This window comes from Oncorhynchus mykiss, chromosome 13 (assembly GCF_013265735.2).
Source record: "Oncorhynchus mykiss isolate Arlee chromosome 13, USDA_OmykA_1.1, whole genome shotgun sequence".
NCBI lineage: Eukaryota > Metazoa > Chordata > Actinopteri > Salmoniformes > Salmonidae > Oncorhynchus > Oncorhynchus mykiss.
The window spans coordinates 4,574,701-4,594,401 of NC_048577.1; the positions used below are offsets into that span (position 1 = coordinate 4,574,701).

General features: G+C 45.2%; 1 protein-coding gene across 1 annotated transcript; it reads left to right on the plus strand.

The window, feature by feature from the left end:
* Positions 1 to 1,685: 1,685 nt before the first annotated feature.
* On the plus strand, positions 1,686 to 19,063 carry LOC118938154 (pancreatic secretory granule membrane major glycoprotein GP2-like). Its single transcript, XM_036939915.1, has 11 exons — positions 1,686 to 1,977; positions 2,029 to 2,138; positions 2,598 to 2,707; positions 4,800 to 5,450; positions 5,750 to 5,938; positions 7,831 to 8,036; positions 14,065 to 14,216; positions 17,070 to 17,315; positions 17,542 to 17,701; positions 18,195 to 18,270; positions 18,412 to 19,063. Exons 3-11 carry the CDS (start codon positions 2,641 to 2,643, stop codon positions 18,429 to 18,431), a joined length of 1,767 nt encoding a protein of 588 aa, XP_036795810.1. The 5' UTR covers positions 1,686 to 1,977; positions 2,029 to 2,138; positions 2,598 to 2,640; the 3' UTR covers positions 18,432 to 19,063.
* Positions 19,064 to 19,701: the final 638 nt, after the last annotated feature.

Genomic DNA, 19,701 nt, shown 5'->3' on the forward strand with positions numbered 1-19,701 from the left:
GAAAACAGATTGAAATACTGCACAGTTGAAACAGACATCTACAGTGCAAACATAAGACAAATAAACGGATTGAAAAACTGATGGAAGAAGAAGGGTGGAAATGACATTAAAACAAGGGTGTTGGCCAATAGCACCAGCAACCCATGACACATTGTCTTTATAACAGAGCCCGAGAGGTAAGAAGTCAGCCAAATGTTAAGTGGTTCTCTGGGATATTGTGAGGCATTATTTACCTCGTTAATCATACGGTGTTGGCCTAATGCCACCCACCAGCCACCAGCCACCACCCACCAGCCACCAGCCACCCACCACCCACCAGCCACCACCCACCAGCCACCACCCACCACCCACCAGCCACCACCCACCACCCACCACCCACCACCCACCACCCACCAGCCACCCACCACCCACCAGCCACCACCCACCAGCCACCACCCACCAGCCACCAGCCACCAGCCACCACCCACAAGCCACCACCCACCAGCCACCAGCCACCAGCCACCAGCCACCACCCACCACCCACCAGCCACCAGCCACCACCCACCAGCCACCAGCCACCACCCACCAGCCACCAGCCACCAGCCACCACCCACCACCCACCAGCCACCACCCACCACCCACCACCCACCAGCCACCAGCCACCACCCACCAGCCACCACCCACCAGCCACCAGCCACCACCCACCAGCCACCAGCCACCAGCCACCAGCCACCAGCCACCAGCCACCAGCCACCAGCCACCACCCACCACCCACCAGCCACCACCCACCACCCACCACCCACCAGCCACCAGCCACCACCCACCACCCACCACCCACCAGCCACCACCCACCAGCCACCAGCCACCAGCCACCAGCCACCAGCCACCAGCCACCAGCCACCAGCCACCAGCCACCACCCACCAGCCACCAGCCACCACCCACCAGCCACCACCCACCAGCCACCAGCCACCAGCCACCACCCACCACCCACCACCCACCAGCCACCAGCCACCACCCACCAGCCACCACCCACCCACCAGCCACCAGCCACCAGCCACCACCCACCAGCCACCACCCACCAGCCACCAGCCACCAGCCACCACCCACCACCCACCACCCACCACCCACCAGCCACCACCCACCAGCCACCAGCCACCAGCCACCAGCCACCAGCCACCAGCCACCACCCACCAGCCACCAGCCACTTGCCCTGTCGCTTAATTAGTTTGAAAACATCCATTGTATCTGCCGCCACCCAACAGAGCATATAGACTTTACCTTAACCACACCCCACGGTTTTATGGTTATGCATTCCTTACAGCTTAACGATGATACAGATGTAGGATCGGAATTTGAGCCAGTTTGCTACAGAAGGAAAATAATCCTGTAGCAACAGAAAATGTGAATTACGACGTGGATTATAATTAGGGGTTGATACATTTTTTGTAAAATAAAATCAAGTCTGATATTTCTGAGTGGAAATTACAAACTTTAGAAGCCTTCTTAAAACTCAAATACACTGGGAAATGTTCAGCAACAACAGTGTGATCAAATTAAGATTATACTGTAGTTGGGATCTATAGTTGTGATTCAACCTCTTCCACACCTATTGTTAGCCTGAAATCCAGTCAGTTTTGTCTGACATTTCACTCCTTTACTCTGTGTCATTGCCAAACAGTTTGTCATGACAAGGAGTGGCAAGGAGTGGAATGAGAGCTGAACAGACTGGGACCCAGGCTAAGGTATTGTCCCTGGGAATAATGAGAGCTGAACAGACTGGGACCCAGGCTAAGGTATTGTCCCTGGGAATAATGAGAGCTGAACAGACTGGGACCCAGGCTAAGGTATTGTCCCTGGGAATAATGAGAGCTGAACATACTGGGACCCAGGCTAAGGTATTGTCCCTGGGAATAATGAGAGCTGAACAGACTGGGACCCAGGCTAAGGTATTGTCCCTGGGAATAATGAGAGCTGAACAGACTGGGACCCAGGCTAAGGTATTGTCCCTGGGAATAATGAGAGCAGAACAGACTGGGACCCAGGCTAAGGTATTGTCCCTGGGAATATTGCACAATGTGACCTGCTTCCCCCCCTCCCAGATAACCAGTGTATAAATGCCTAGTTTACAGGTGGTTCCAGCAGTCAGCATCAACATTTGGTAAGTCAGTACTTCTCTCAGATCACTATTCATCCTGTCTGGTTAAACAAAGTTATTTTTGGTTTGGTGAAATTAATATATCTGCACTGAGTTTGAAATGTTATAATACCCTTCAGAGAATGTGTGTCCATGCTTAATATCTATTATTGTATTAGATGTGTTGTTATAATATCCTCCAGAGAATGTGTGTCCGTGCTTAATATCTATTATTGTATTAGATGTGTTGTTATAATACCCTCCAGAGAATGTGTGTCCATGCTTAATATCTATTATTGTATTAGATGTTTTGTAACGTGGTTTATTGCAGTCTTGTGACAGAAAATAAAATGTTTCTTATCACCTGTATAGATACAGTCAAATTAAATCAAGTCCAACTTGCATTTAAACGTGCCTGACTTTCCAGTGGATGTAAATTGTGGATAAAGTGTGGATGAATATAATAAGTGTATTTTCCTTCAGGTTGTGTTCCCCGTTTCTGCCCCTGTAGAAGTAACTAGTGTTGATGAGGATGATCCTGGTGGCTCTGCTGGTGCCTCTACTGGTTCTGTCCAGCGCTGGACATACCTCAGGTACACACATATATACTATATACTTAATACATCAACAGCTGGACATACCTCAGGTACACACATATATACTATATATTTAATACATCAACAGCTGGACATACCTCAGGTACACACATATATACTATATATTTAATACATCAACAGCTGGACATATCTCAGGTACACACATATATACTATATATTTAATACATCAACAGCTGGACATACCTCAGGTACACACATATATACTATATATTTAATACATCAACAGCTGGACATACCTCAGGTACACACATATATACTATATATTTAATACATCAACAGCTGGACATACATCAGGTACACACAAATATACTATATATTTAATACATCAACAGCTGGACATACCTCAGGTACACACAAATATACTATATATTTAATACATCAACAGCTGGACATACCTCAGGTACACACATATATACTATATATTTAATACATCAACAGCTGGACATACCTCAGGTACACACAAATATACTATATATTTAATACATCAACAGCTGGACATACCTCAGGTACACACATATATACTATATATTTAATACATCAACAGCTGGACATACCTCAGGTACACACATATATACTACATATTTAATACATCAACAGCTGGACATACCTCAGGTACACACATATATACTATATATTTAATACATCAACAGCTGGACATACCTCAGGTACACACAAATATACTACATATTTAATACATCAACAGCTGGACATACCTCAGGTACACACAAATATACTATACAGTACATTTGGAAAGTATTCAGACTTTTACCACATTTTGTTATGTCACAGCCTCATTCTATAATGGATTGAATTATTTATGTTCCTCATCAATCTACACACAATACCCCATAATGACAAAGAATTTGAATAAAAACATAAATAATGTATTTACATAAGTATTCAGACCCTTTGCTATGAGACTCGAAATTGAGCTCAGGTGCATCCTGTTTCCGTTGATCATCCTTGAGATATTTCTACAACTTGATTGGAGTACACCTGTAGGTTATTCAATTGATTGGACATGATTTGGAAGTTGGACCTGATTTCCATTCATATATGGAAGAAGTTTGGAACCACAAGACTCTTCCTAGTGCTGGCCGCCTGGCCAAACTGAGCAATCGGAGGAGAAGGGCCTTGGTCAGGGAGGTGACTCTGACATAGCTCCAGAAGGACAACCATCTCTGTACCACTCCACCAATCAGGCCATTATGGTAGAGTGGCCAGACAGAAGCCACTCCTCAGTAAAAGGCACACGACAACCCACTTGGACTTTGCCAAAAGGCACCTCAAGGACTCTCAGACCATGAGAAACAATGGTCTGATGAAACCAAGCTTGAACTCTTTGGCCTGAATGCCAAGCATCACGTCTTGGGAAAACCTGGCACCAAACCCTACGGTGAAGCATGGTGGTTGCAGCATCATGCTGTGGGGAGGTTTTCAGTGGCAGGGACTGAGAGACTAGTCAGGATTGAGGGAAAGATGATCGGAGCTCCTTGATGAAAACTTGCTTCAGGGCGCTCAGAACCTCAGACTGGGGCAAAGGTTCACCTTCCAACAGGACAACGACCCTAAGCACACAGCCAAGACAACGCAAGAGTGGCTTCGGGACAGGTCTCGGAATGTCCTTGAGGGTAAAAAACAATTTAATCAATTTTACAAATAGGCTGTAAAGTAACAACATGTGGAAAAGGTCAAGGGGTTTGAATACTTTCCAAATGCACTGTATATTTAAAACATGAAATGATTTCTGTTTATTCATAATGAATACTATATATGATGTAAACTATACTGTATAGCATTTGTTCATTTGATTTATGCATTGTCTTATTTTAGTTCTGCCATATCTAACTGAACAAAATAGTTTTGGTTAGAGTTGACAGTGCAGGGATACATGTATTGTGTGTTAACTGTTTTTATACAGTATAATACTATATAAACCACCACACAACTGACTTTCTCTGCTCTTTAGTCGCAGAACCTAAAAATGGAAGCATCAAAACAATTCAGGTGTGTCATGATACCTCAACCTAAAAAGACGATGAACCCATATATTCCCAAATTCCCACAGGTACGATTGTCACCAGCTGCGAGGCGTGTCACGAACAAGCCGTCTGCCGCACCTCCGCCATGGCAGGTGACATCACATGCACCTGTAAGAAGGGCTTCTCCGGAGACGGTCTCATCTGTTTACCTGGCCACACCGCCGCCGCCGACCACCACGCCCCTCGCCGTGTCCGCCGCTCCTACCCCACCTCCAACACCAACCTTGCCCATGTCCGGTTCAGCTGCGGCTTCAACGAGTGCGCCGACGGGGAGGACTGCATCACGGTCGACGGCATCCAGCAGTGCTCCAACCCCTGTAAGATCTACACGGTCCTGAACGACGCCTGGCGTTCCACCAACAACCACGTGGGCAACAAGCACTGTGACCGCAACGTCCACTGGGACGGCTATTACCGCATGTTCATCGGCAACCAGAGCGTGTCCATGCCGGACAAGTGCGTGGATTCCTTCAAGTGCGGCACCCAGGCTCCCTTGTGGCTGGCGTTTCCTCCCCCCCAGCAGGTGGATGAAATTGTCCAGAGTGCAGTGTGCGCCAGCTTCAATGGGGACTGCTGCTGGGTGCAGTCTCAGCCCATCCACGTCAAGGCATGCCCTGGGAACTACTTTGTGTACAAGTTCGTCATGCCTCCCGGGTGCTACTTCGCCTATTGTGCATGTAAGGTTTTGCCTCCTGCTTTGCCAAGTTCTGAGTGGGGCTTGTTGACGTTGTTCTGCCTTTTGAATTGAAGTTATTGTATTTATAAACTGTTTACTACTTAGTCATTCACCAGCTGGTTATATACACCATGATGTTCTTCTTATGGCCCTAGATATCAACAGTACTCAGCATATTCATCCATTCATTCATACAGGCGTATTGTATGATTCTGGTAATACCAGCATACTAGTTCTTTCAAAACATGAGTGATGAATGTTCCCTCATAACTGTGTTTCCTGTTTAACTCCTTGTTCCAGATGTGACAGCTCCCACCACAACACCAAAACCAGTCACATCTACAGAAATACCAGTAGAGAACAATCGCACCACAACAACAACACAGTCACAGGTTGCCACGACTACGCCAAAAGCAATGTGTGGTACCTGCAGAGCGGGGGAGACCTGCGTGAGCATCGATGGGGTCACTTGGCGGTGTGAGAGGCCAGGTGAGTTCTCAGAAAACACCTGCTTGAGGACCGATGGGGTCACTTGGCAGTGTGAGAGGCCAGGTGTGTTCTCAGAAAACACCTGCTTGAGGACCTATGTACTCTCTTAGAAAAACAGGTGCTAATTAGAACCTAAAAGGGTTCTTCAGCTGTCCCAATAAGAGAACCCTGTGAAGAACCCTTTTTTGGTGCCAGATATAACCATTTTGGTTCCAGGTAGAACCCTATTGGGTTCCAGGTAGAACCCTATTGGGTTCCAAGTAGAACCCCTGCCTGGAACCAAAAAGGGTTCTACCTGGATCCAAAAAGGGTTATCCTATGGGGACATTCGAAGAACCCTCTTGGAACCCTTTTTTGAAGAGTTTACATGAGAATTTGTAATTCCTTCTTTTCATTTTGGGTTCTTGAATAACTTATTTTCTGTTGTCTTTATTTTCTCATCCCTCTGTCTCTCTCTTCCTCTCTTCCAGATCAGCCTGTTTCTCATCCCTTTGTCTCTCTCTTCCTCTCTTACAGATCAGCCTGTTTCTCATCCCTTTGTCTCTCTCTTCCTCTCTTCCAGATCAGCCTGTTTCTCATCCCTTTGTCTCTCTCTTCCTCTCTTACAGATCAGCCTGTTTCTCATCCCTCTGTCTCTCTCTTCCTCTCTTACAGATCAGCCTGTTTCTCATCCCTCTGTCTCTCTCTTCCTCTCTTACAGATCAGCCTGTTTCTCATCCCTCTGTCTCTCTCTTCCTCTCTTACAGATCAGCCTGTTTCTCATCCCTCTGTCTCTCTCTTCCTCTCTTACAGATCAGCCTGTTTCTCATCCCTCTGTCTCTCTCTTCCTCTCTTACAGATCAGCCTGTTTCTCATCCCTTTGTCTCTCTCTTCCTCTCTTCCAGATCAGCCTGTTTCTCATCCCGTTGTCTCTCTCTTCCTCTCTTACAGATCAGCCTGTTTCTCATCCCTCTGTCTCTCTCTTCCTCTCTTACAGATCAGCCTGTTTCTCATCCCTCTGTCTCTCTCTTCCTCTCTTACAGATCAGCCTGTTTCTCATCCCTTTGTCTCTCTCTTCCTCTCTTACAGATCAGCCTGTTTCTCATCCCTTTGTCTCTCTCTTCCTCTCTTACAGATCAGCATGTTTCTCATCCCTCTGTCTCTCACTTCCTCTCTTACAGATCAGCCTGTTTCTCATCCCTCTGTCTCTCTCTTCCTCTCTTACAGATCAGCCTGTTTCTCATCCCTGTCTCTCTCTTCCTCTCTTACAGATCAGCCTGTTTCTCATCCCTTTGTCTCTCTCTTCCTCTCTTACAGATCAGCATGTTTCTCATCCCTCTGTCTCTCACTTCCTCTCTTACAGATCAGCCTGTTTCTCATCCCTCTGTCTCTCTCTTCCTCTCTTACAGATCAGCCTGTTTCTCATCCCTGTCTCTCTCTTCCTCTCTTACAGATCAGCCTGTTTCTCATCCCTTTGTCTCTCTCTTCCTCTCTTACAGATCAGCATGTTTCTCATCCCTCTGTCTCTCACTTCCTCTCTTACAGATCAGCCTGTTTCTCATCCCTCTGTCTCTCTCTTCCTCTCTTACAGATCAGCCTGTTTCTCATCCCTCTGTCTCTCTCTTCCTCTCTTACAGATCAGCCTGTTTCTCATCCCTTTGTCTCTCTCTTCCTCTCTTACAGATCAGCATGTTTCTCATCCCTCTGTCTCTCACTTCCTCTCTTACAGATCAGCCTGTTTCTCATCCCTCTGTCTTTCTCTTCCTCTCTTACAGATCAGCCTGTTTCTCATCCCTCTGTCTCTCTCTTCCTCTCTTACAGATCAGCATGTTTCTCATCCCTCTGTCTCTCTCTTCCTCTCTTACAGATCAGCCTGTTTCTCATCCCTCTGTCTCTCACTTCCTCTCTTACAGATCAGCCTGTTTTGCTGCACCCAGAGGTAGTATGTGGGCGGAGCCTGGTACAGGTGGGTCTCAACAGGACTAACCTGGAGGCCGCTGGTCTGGACGCCACCACCGCTAACCTGGCCGACCCCCGGTGTAACGCTCACGAAGAGCGTGGCGGCATGGTATGGTACCAGGTGGAGCGCAAGGAGGGCGCCTGCGGAAACACTCTGGAGGTGAGAACAGACCCCGACCCGTTCACCCAGTTCCTCACCAAAACTATCAAAAGAGAGCACTTGCTGTTAGACATAACCCTGGATACCAGTCTCTTTAGCTAATATTTCACTCATTGCCAATCCTTGTCATTGCCAAAGACACAGGCCTTCAAATATGAACAGTCCATTTATTGCATGTTTATCACCAGCCAATGTGACCAGTCACACCAGAGAAGCTCTCGCCCTTCAAACTTCCCCGCCAGTTCACTGTGAGCACTGTAGCCTGAAGCCTATTTTATATCCAGTAAGAAAGAGCACGGTACTTTTTCCCTCTAATATAAATATATATATATATATATATATATTTTTTTTTTTTAATGCTAAAAGTAGGTGACAGAACTACTGTAGTTTGCTACTTCTGGGACATGCTTGGGCTAAAAGTAGGTGACAGAACTACTGTAGTTTGTTACTTCTGGGACATTCTTGGGCTAAAAGTAGGTGACAGAACTACTGTAGTTTGCTACCTCTGGGACATGCTTGGGCTACTGGTTGAGCGGAATACAGAGAGGTTGGAAGAGAGAGAGGCCAGCGGAGATGCATGCATTGCGCAAGAATGGAACAGTGAAAACAGATGGTTTATTTTTGAATGTTGTATTTTAACACGGAAGACATATTGAGGTCTAGGTCTCTTATTCAAATGCTGCGTAACACAACATAAATATACATACGTATACACCACCGTTCAAAAGTTTGGGGTCACTTAGAAATGTCCTCGTTTTTTAAAGAAATTCATTAAAATAACATCAAACTGATCAGAAATACATTGCAGACATTGCTAATGTTGTAAATGACTATTGTAGCTGGAAACGGCTGATTTTGAATTGAATATCTACAGAGGCGTACAGAGGCCAATTATCAGCAACCATCACTTCTATGTTCCAATGGCTTAAGTTTATAATTTTAAATGGATAATTGATCATTAGAAATTATGTTAGCACAGCTGAAAACAGTTGTTCTGATTTAAAGAAGAAATAAAACTGGCCTTCTTTAGACTAGTTGAGTATCTGGAGCATCGGCATTTGTGGGTTCGATTACAGGCTCAAAATGGCCAGAAACAAAGAACTTTCTTCTGAATTTTCCTGTTTTCCTGTTCTGAGAAATGAAGGCTATTCCTTGCGAAAATTTGCCAAGAAACTGAAGATCTCGTACAACGCTGTGTACTAGTCCCTTCACAGAACAGTGCAAACTGGCGCTAACCAGAATAGAAAGAGGAGTGGGAGGCCCCGGTGCACAACTGAGCAAGAAGACAAGTACATTAGAGTGTCTAGTTTGAGAAACAGACGCCTCACAAGTCCTCAACTGGCAGCTTCATTAAATAGTACCCGCAAAACACCAGTCTCAACATCAACAGTGAAAAGGAGACTCCGTGATGCTGGCCTTCTAGGCAGAGTTGCAAAGAAAAAGCCATATCTCAGACTGGCCAATGAAAAATAAAAGATTAAGATGGACAAATAATGATGGACAAATAATATAATAAATCATTAGAAACATATACACAAATAAACATTATTTCAGCATTATGCTATAATGAAGCCAAGATACGTTTTTAGGAAAGGAGAAATTTCATTTGAGGGTGTGTGAGGTGCGGTGGAGGATTTGATTGATGTTTCCTTATAGGATGTACAGGGCCTTCAGAAAGTATTCATACCCCTTGACTTATTCCACATTTTGTTGTGTTACAGCCTGAATTCAACATAGATTACATTTTTTTAAATTCGCACACATCTACACACAATACTCCATAATGACAAAGTGAAAACATGTTTTTAGAAATTTTTGCAAATGTATTGAAAATGAAATACAGAAAAAACTCATTTACATAAGTATTTACACCGCTGAGTCAATACTTTGTAGAAGCACCTTTGGTAGCAATTACAGCTGTAAGTCCACGTTGGTAAACTTCCCTACAGTATGACCAGGAATACCACTACCCTACAGTACGACCAGGAATACCACTTCCCTACAGTACGACCAGGAATACCACTTCCCTACAGTACAACCAGGAATACCACTTCCCTACAGTACGACCAGGAATACCACTTCCCTACAGTACGACCAGGAATACCACTTCCCTACAGTACGGCCAGGAATACCACTTCCCTACAGTACGACCAGGAATACCACTTCCCTACAGTACGACCAGGAATACCACTCCCCTACAGTACGACCAAGAATACCACTTCCCTACAGTACGACCAGGAATACCACTTCCCTACAGTACGACCAGGAATACCACTTCCCTACAGTACGACCAGGAATACCACTTCCCTACAGTACGACCAGGAATACCACTTCCCTACAGTACGACCAGGAATACCACTTCCCTACAGTACGACCAGAAATACCACTTCCCTACAGTACGACCAGGAATACCACTTCCCTACAGTACGGCCAGGAATACCACTTCCCTACAGTACGGCCAGGAATACCACTTCCCTACAGTACGGCCAGGAATACCACTTCCCTACAGTACGGCCAGGAATACCACTTCCCTACAGTACGACCAGGAATACCACTTCCCTACAGTACGACCAGGAATACCACTTCCCTACAGTACGACCAGGAATACCACTTCCCTACAGTACGGCCAGGAATACCACTTCCCTACAGTACGACCAGGAATACCACTTCCCTACAGTACGACCAGGAATACCACTTCCCTACAGTACGACCAGGAATACCACTTCCCTACAGTACGGCCAGGAATACCACTTCCCTACAGTACGGCCAGGAATACCACTTCCCTACAGTACGGCCAGGAATACCACTCCCCTACAGTACGACCAGGAATACCACTCCCTTACAGTACGACCAGAATACCACTTCCCTACAGTACGACCAGGAATACCACTTCCCTACAGTACGACCAGGAATACCACTTCCCTACAGTACGACCAGGAATACCACTTCCCTACAGTACGACCAGGAATACCACTTCCCTACAGTACGACCAGGAATACCACTTCCCTACAGTACGACCAGGAATACCACTTCCCTACAGTACGGCCAGGAATACCACTTCCCTACAGTACGACCAGGAATACCACTTCCCTACAGTACGACCAGGAATACCACTTCCCTACAGTACGACCAGGAATACCACTTCCCTACAGTACGGCCAGGAATACCACTTCCCTACAGTACGACCAGGAATACCACTTCCCTACAGTACGACCAGGAATACCACTTCCCTACAGTACGACCAGGAATACCACTTCCCTACAGTACGACCAGGAATACCACTTCCCTACAGTACGACCAGGAATACCACTTCCCTACAGTACGACCAGGAATACCACTTCCCTACAGTACGACCAGGAATACCACTTCCCTACAGTACGACCAGAAATACCACTTCCCTACAGTACGACCAGGAATACCACTTCCCTACAGTACGACCAGGAATACCACTTCCCTACAGTACGGCCAGGAATACCACTTCCCTACAGTACGGCTAGGAATACCACTTCCCTACAGTACGGCCAGGAATACCACTTCCCTACAGTACGACCAGGAATACCACTTCCCTACAGTACGACCAGGAATACCACTTCCCTACAGTACGACCAGGAATACCACTTCCCTACAGTACGACCAGGAATACCAGTTCCCTACAGTACGACCAGGAATACCACTTCCCTACAGTACAACCAGGAATACCACTTTCCCGAAGCGGACCTCCACCCTGGACATGGGATCTTATCCCAGAGGCCGACCCAAAACCACCCAAAACAATTTGCTTACCGCCATCACATTGCACACTGCCCTATCCTATCTGGACAAGAGGAATACCTATGTAAGAATGCTGTTCATTGACTACAGCTCAGCATTTAACTCCACCCTGTGCAACTGGGTCCTGGACTTTCTGCCGGGCCGCCTCCAGGTGGTGAGGGTAGGAAACAACACCTCCACTTCACTGATTCTCAACACTGGGGCCCCACAAGGGTGCGTTCTCAGCCCTCTCCTGTACTCCCTGTTCACCCATGACTGCATGGCCATGCACGCCTCCAACTCAATCATCAAGTTTACAGACGACACTACAGTGGTAGGCTTGATTACCTACAACGACGAGACAGCCTACAGGGAGGAGGTGAGGGCCCTCGGAGTGTGGTGTCAGGAAAATAACCTCTCACTCAACGTCAACAAAACAAAGGAGAAACAGCAGAGGTCTCTGCATCCACATCAATGGGACAGTATTCGAGACGGTGGAAAGTTTTAAGTTCCTTGGCGTACACATCACAGACAAACTGAAATGGTCCACCCACACAGACAGCATGGTGAAGAAGGCGCAGCAGCGCCTCTTCAACCTCAGAAGGCTGAAGAAACACTCACACACTTTTACAGATGCACATTCGAGAGCATCCTGTCGCACTGTATCACAAACTACCTGCCCTCCAGGACACCTACACCACCCGATGTCACAGGAAGGCCAAAAGATCATCAAGGACAACAACCACCCGAGCAACTGCCTGTTCACCCCGTTATCATCCAGAAGGCGAGGTCAGTACAGGTGCATCAACGCTGGGGCCGAGAGACTGAAAAACAGCTTCTATCTCAAGGCCATTAGACTGTTAAACAGCCATCACTAACATTAGGTGGCTGCTGCCAACATACTGACTCAAATCTCCGGCCACTTCAATAATTAGATGTAATAATGTATCACTAGTCACTTTAAATAATGGCAATTTATATAATGTTTCCATACCCTACATTACTCATCTCATATGTATATACTGTACTCTATACCGTCTACTGCATCTTACCTATGCCGCACGGTCATCGCTCATCCATATATTCATGTGTACTAATTCTTATTCATCCCTTTACATTTGTGCGTATAAGGCAGTCGCTGTGAATTTGTTAGATTACTTGTTAGATGTTGTTACATTGTCAGAACTAGAAGCACAAGCATGTCGCTACACTCGCATTAACATCTGCTAACCATGTGTATGTGACCAATAACATCTACTAACCATGTGTATGTGACCATTAACATCTTCTAACCATGTGTATGTGTCAACACTAAATCTGCTAACCATGTGTATGTGTCAACACTAAATCTGCTAACCATGTGTATGTGTCAACACTACATCTGCTAACCATGTGTATGTGTCAACACTACATCTGCTAACCATGTGTATGTGTCAATACTACATCTGCTAACCATGTTTATGTGTCAACACTACATCTGCTAACCATGTGTATGTGTCCCACTACACCTGCTAACCATGTGTATGTGTCAATACTACATCTGCTAACCATGTTTATGTGTCAACACTACATCTGCTAACCATGTGTATGTGTCCCACTACACCTGCTAACCATGTGTATGTGACAAATAACATCTGATTTGGTATCATCTCATAGAACAAAATGTGTAAGATCTCCTAAGCCTGTGTCAACCTCAGACCTTATTTTCAGAGTTTATTCCAAAACCGTCGTCTTTCCACATACATTTTTTTCCCATAGGGAAGGCTGAATGAACCAGCGGTAACTAATTTCCAGGTTTTAGGACGACAAGCTTGGGAGCTCCACTGACGTGAATGGAGACGCCCTTTCTATTCATTCTTATTTCTATGATAGACACTGCATTCTCACAAGGTAATTACAGCAGCAGATCGTAACGGCTGTTTGTTGTTGCTCATAAGATTCTTATTCTATATGGTGCCAGATTTGCGCTCACCTCATGTTCCGTGACGTTGTCATGGAAAATATCAATGTTTTTTCCAACTACCAATCAGCAACTGCACCGTAAATACGACAGGACACTGAGCATTGAGATTGTCGAAAGCCAGTCTCTTTGGCAATGACAAGGAGTGGCACCAAATGGAATTTTAGATAAAGAGACGGTACTCAGGCTAGAGAGACATGTTGCCATCAACAGAAAGATGAACTGAAATACAATAGTCCAAGAATGATATTATTGTGAGAACTGGTGAGAGGTCCTCTCCTGGCTTCTAATCTTCTTCCCTTTTCCCCCTTTCACCAGACAAACGGAACTGACGCCATCTTTTCCAACAGTTTATTCATCTACCACGTTCACGACGTGTCCTTCAGCCGACCCGTGAGCGTGCCTTTCTCCTGTGCCTACCCTCTGGAATCAGAGACCAGCCTGGATGTGGCCATCAAACCCTACCTGTCGTAAGTGGAGACGTGACGTTACAGTAAACACTGTAAAACATGGACAATGTAACACAACAGGGGCGCAACTTTGACCAGTTTTATCATTGGAATGTGATACAATACGAGGCAGCGGTGTACTTTAGGACCATGCGGACGCCTCCGAGTGGTTGGGTAGGCTGCTTATCCGACTGGATTTATAAACAATAATAGCTATGTCCCCCCAACTTCTAAAACCAAAGTTGCGCCCCTGTAACACAATGCAGGCTAACACATGTCAAGCTGTCGGTATTCTGTTAATGCAGGCTAACACATGTCAAGCTGTCAGTATTCTGTTAATGCAGGCTAACACATGTCAAGCTGTCAGTATTCTGTTAATGCAGGCTAACACATGTCAAGCTGTCAGTATTCTGTTAATGCGTAGACAGTTTATACTCTAAACCCGTGGTTCTTGATGATCCTTTAGGTAACTAGTTAAGAGTTTATCACCTCCTCTGTTGTCACGCCCTGACCATAGAGAGCCCTCTAGGTTCTCTATGGTGTAATGGGCCAGGGCGTGACTAGGGGGGTTTCTAGGTATTATATTTCTATGTTGGTGTGTGTGTGTGGGTTCCCAGTTGGAGGCAGCTGATAATCGTTACCTCTAATTGGGGATCATACGTAGTGTGTCCTTTTTCCCACCTGCGATGAGGGATATTGTTTTGTATGAGTGCCTATGTGCCCTACATATTTCACGATCGTTATATTTTTTGTTGTTTTGGAATTTTCACTATCGTTAAAATGTGGAACTCTACTCACGCTGCGCCTTGGTCCAATTATTCATCCGACGGTCGGGACATCTGTCAACTCACTCATCACAGTTCTGGTTGTTCTGGTTGTTCCACCAAGATATGTAGCTGAAGCTGGCTGTGTAATAGAGCTAAAACCATAATAATAAAAATAATAATTTCTTATCTTATCTAACTGATGGGCTCTGACTCCTAAACCTCAAATATTGAATACCATAGTCAGGTTTCTACACCAGATGTTAATGGTTATCTGTAGGAGGAATGTTTGTGGTGGAGGCAGTTAAGCTTGGAATGTATTGAGTAAAGGAAAGGCAATCACATGGTGGCAGGAACTGATAAGGATGGAGAGATGTGGGTTAGTGAGGAATGGAGGTCAGGTCACATTGGGAGAAGGAACAGTTTATTGCCTGCATCACTTAACTTCCTGCCCAGCAATAAACATGTCATGTTTAGAGGGAAGGAGGATGCTCCACCCACTTTGGGGTCTATATACTACCACTAGTGGAAACATGTCATGTTTAGAGGGAAGGAGGATGCTCCATCCACATTGGGGTCTATATATACTACCACTAGTGGAAACATGTCATGTTTAGAGGGAAGGAGGATGCTCCATCCACATTGGGGTCTATATACTACCACTAGTGGAAACATGTCATGTTTAGAGGGAAGGAGGATGCTCCATCCACATTGGGGTCTATATATATATATATATACTACCACTAGTGGAAACATGTCATGTTTAGAGGGAAGGAGGATGCTCCATCCACATTGGGGTCTATATATACTACCACTGGTGGTAACATGTCATGTTTAGAGGGAAGGAGGATGCTCCACCCACATTGGGGTCTATATATACTACCACTAGTGGAAACATGTCATGTTTAGAGGGAAGGAGGATGCTCCACCCACATTGGGGTCTATATACTACCACTAGTGGAAACATGTCATGTTTAGAGGGAAGGAGGATGCTCCACCCACATTGGGGTCTATATACTACCACTAGTGGAAACATGTCATGTTTAGAGGGAAGGAGGATGCTCCACCCACATTGGGGTCTATATATATACTACCACTGGTGGAAACATGTCATGTTTAGAGGGAAGGAGGATGCTCCACCCACATTGGGGTCTATATACTACCACTAGTGGAAACATGTCATGTTTAGAGGGAAGGAGGATGCTCCACCCACATTGGGGTCTATATACTACCACTAGTGGAAACATGTCATGTTTAGAGGGAAGGAGGATGCTCCACCCACATTGGGGTCTATATACTACCACTAGTGGAAACATGTCATGTTTAGAGGGAAGAAGGATGCTCCACCCACATTGGGGTCTATATATATATATATATACTACCACTAGTGGAAACATGTCATGTTTAGAGGGAAGGAGGATGCTCCATCCACATTGGGGTCTATATATATATATACTACCACTGGTGGAAACATGTCATGTTTAGAGGGAAGGAGGATGCTCCATCCACATTGGGGTCTATATATATACTACCACTGGTGGAAACCTGTCATGTTTAGAGGGAAGGAGGATGCTCCATCCACATTGGGGTCTATATATACTACCACTGGTGGTAACATGTCATGTTTAGAGGGAAGGAGGATGCTCCACCCACATTGGGGTCTATATATATACTACCACTGGTGGAAACATGTCATGTTTAGAGGGAAGGAGGATGCTCCACCCACATTGGGGTCTATATACTACCACTGGTGGAAACATGTCATGTTTAGAGGGAAGGAGGATGCTCCATCCACATTGGGGTCTATATATATACTACCACTGGTGGTAACATGTCATGTTTAGAGGGAAGGAGGATGCTCCACCCACATTGGGGTCTATATATATACTACCACTGGTGGAAACATGTCATGTTTAGAGGGAAGGAGGATGCTCCATCCACATTGGGGTCTATATATATACTACCACTAGTGGAAACATGTCGTTGTCATGCTGCTGTATGACCCAGTGGTGAATAAACTTGGTTTCAGCTTTACTAAACATCCCTGAGTTTTTTACTCTGTTTATTTGGAATCTAACAAAACCAAACCTCCTATTGGCCCATTTGACAGGCTGAAGGGTTCCAGAGTCGGTAAAGGCTCCAGAGTGGGCTCCAACATGACTCTGTACCACAGCGACGACTTCACAAAGGCTTACCCAGCGGGCGGAGTCACCTTGCCGGTGGGTTCCGTGCTGCACGTGGGCGTGTCCGTAGAGGAGTCCGAGACGGAGCGTTTCGTGGTCGTTCTGGAGGACTGCTATGCCACGCAATCCCCCGACCCTAAAGACATCATGCGATACTACATCATTCAGAACAAGTATGTGTGCAGGTGTCTTGGTTTATACTCAAGGAACATATGGAGGAGGTTTTCCCAGACACAGATTTAGTCTGGTTCTGGACTAACAAGACTTTACATGTAGCTTCTCCATTGAGAATGCTTTTTACTCCAGGATCAGGATTATTCTGTCTGGGAAACGAACCCTAATGTTTGTGTATTTTGTTGCGTTATCTAACCTAAACCCATGATCCTCCCTGTTTCCTAGATGTCCGACTGAATTCCGTCAGGTGAGGGTGGAGGAGAGCGGCTCGTCTCTCAGGGCTCGCTTCTCTGCTCTGCTGTTCCTGTACCAGGGGGACTACCGGGACGTCTTCCTGCACTGCAGACTCAGCCTGTGTGACCAGAGGAGCTCCTCCTGCACTCCAGTGAGTCCTGCATCTTTCCCGCTGACTCATCCACTCTGTCTCTGGTCTCACTCAGTTTGTGGTCTCTCTCTGATCTCACTCAGTTTGTGTGTAGTGGTTTCTGACTCTCCTGAGTCTCTCTGTCTCAGTATCTGGTCTCTCTGGTCTCTCTGTCTCAGTGTCTGGTCTCTCTGACTCTGTCCCATCTCTCTGTCTCAGTGTCTGGTCTCTCTGACTCTCTCTGGTCTCTCTGACTCTCTCTGGTCTCTCTGTCTCAGTGTCTGGTCTCTCTGACTCTCTCTGGTCTCTCTGTCTCAGTGTCTGGCCTCTCTGTCTCAGTGTCTGGTCTCTCTGACTCCTTCTCGTCTCTCTGTCTCAGTGTCTGGTCTCTCTGACTCCTCGCCTCTGTCTCAGTGTCTGGTCTCTCTGTCTTAGTGTCTGGTCTCTCTGACTCCTTCTTGTCTCTCTGTCTCAGTATCTGATCTCTCTGACTCCTTCTCGTCTCTCTCCTCAGGTGTGCGCCAAAAGGAAATACCGCTCTGTCACCCCCTCTGTCCCCCTCGAACCCGTCACCATCGGACCAATCACCTGTGAGTACGACATCATAAGTTATCAATCAAAACCAATAAGTGAATAGATGTCAATCAAACTAATTATTTTGATGTCAGTGATGGACACTCAGGTAACTAAGTAGCTAAATAACTAACAGTGTATTTGTTTTTGACTTTCAGGGTCCCAAAATGAAGATTGAACTTGTCATGCTTCCTGTATCCTAAACAATTAATCCAGTTATCTAAATAATTTATGTAAAGTTCATAAATTATGCATAGGTGAGATGGGTTTATGTCCTAAACCAAGCCATTTCTTATTTAATATCTTACATACATCCAGTTATAAATAATGATATTTTAAGGATATTTTTATATTTCTCGTATTTCTAGAATGATTAGTAAAATATTTCTATTTGAACCAACACAATTGAATTGTTGAACCTTTAACTAAGGCTTGAGGCCAGAAAGTGTATGTGCTGGTCACTAATGTTTGTAAGGTGAAAATACATGGACATCTAGTTGTGATTATATCAACACAAACATCTCCCTTTCTGGTTTAAGCTGCAGCTATAATATCATTTCATCCTATTGCTCTAAAATGCTTTGTATGTGCAGTCATTTAATAGTGTTAATAAAATATAAATGATAAATATATGTATACATGTATTAATGTGTGAATAATGTACTGGGCATGTAGTGTACTATTGCTATAGCTTAGTTCTTTCTCTTTGGGATCAGTCAAGACAATGATGAACCAGTAGGTGTCAGTATTACCCCAGAAACACTGTTAGAAGTCTGCATCATCACAACACAACAGCAGCAGATTTAGAAAGAGGAAATTCCAATGAATGAATTAAAAGGGAAATCTGTTTTCATCATTTTCATTATTGACAGCACGTTGTCTTTATGTGAAAACGGCACATTTCTTTAAGTTGTAAAAAACAAATATAAAGTTAAAAAGTTATACCCGATGACATCATCAAAAGTTAAAACGTGGTAAAAACATTGGCTGTGTTCCCAAAATGCGCACTTGCGTTCTGCGTTCTCCTGTTCTTTCAAAGGGGATCTTCCAAGAACACCTGAGAGAGCAATCTGTTTGGTATGGAAGAATGTAAAATCGCTTCAAATCTGTTTATATTTGAAATGCACTTCAACGTGACCTCTAACCTAAACAGGAAACTGTTTCATCACTCAGCCGGTGTTAACAAAGCTAGCATTGATGCTAGGTATCTTTGAGCAGCTAGCGCTAGCAATTCAGTGAACATCGAAGGTTACGTATGTAACCACGGTTATGTGAGCTATTGGATCACTCCAATATGGTATCCTTCCACGTGGCAGGATACATTCTGAGTTAGAATTTCAGATTAGTACCGTGTACCGGGTAGTGCTGCGACTCACCACCTTAAATAGCTGCAGCGCACTACTTCCACCTCGTGTCCTTTTCAAGGCGCTGTGGATCACCAACAAAAA

Bases quoted from the DNA above. Each gene is read 5' to 3' on its own strand.
- LOC118938154 (XM_036939915.1), top strand. From the start codon at position 2,641: ATGAGGATGATCCTGGTGGCTCTGCTGGTGCCTCTACTGGTTCTGTCC. The intron at 5,451-5,749 runs GTAAGGTTTTGC...TCCTTGTTCCAG, and splicing joins CTACTTCGCCTATTGTGCAT to ATGTGACAGCTCCCACCACA. The intron at 14,217-17,069 runs GTAAGTGGAGAC...CCCATTTGACAG, and splicing joins GCCATCAAACCCTACCTGTC to GCTGAAGGGTTCCAGAGTCG.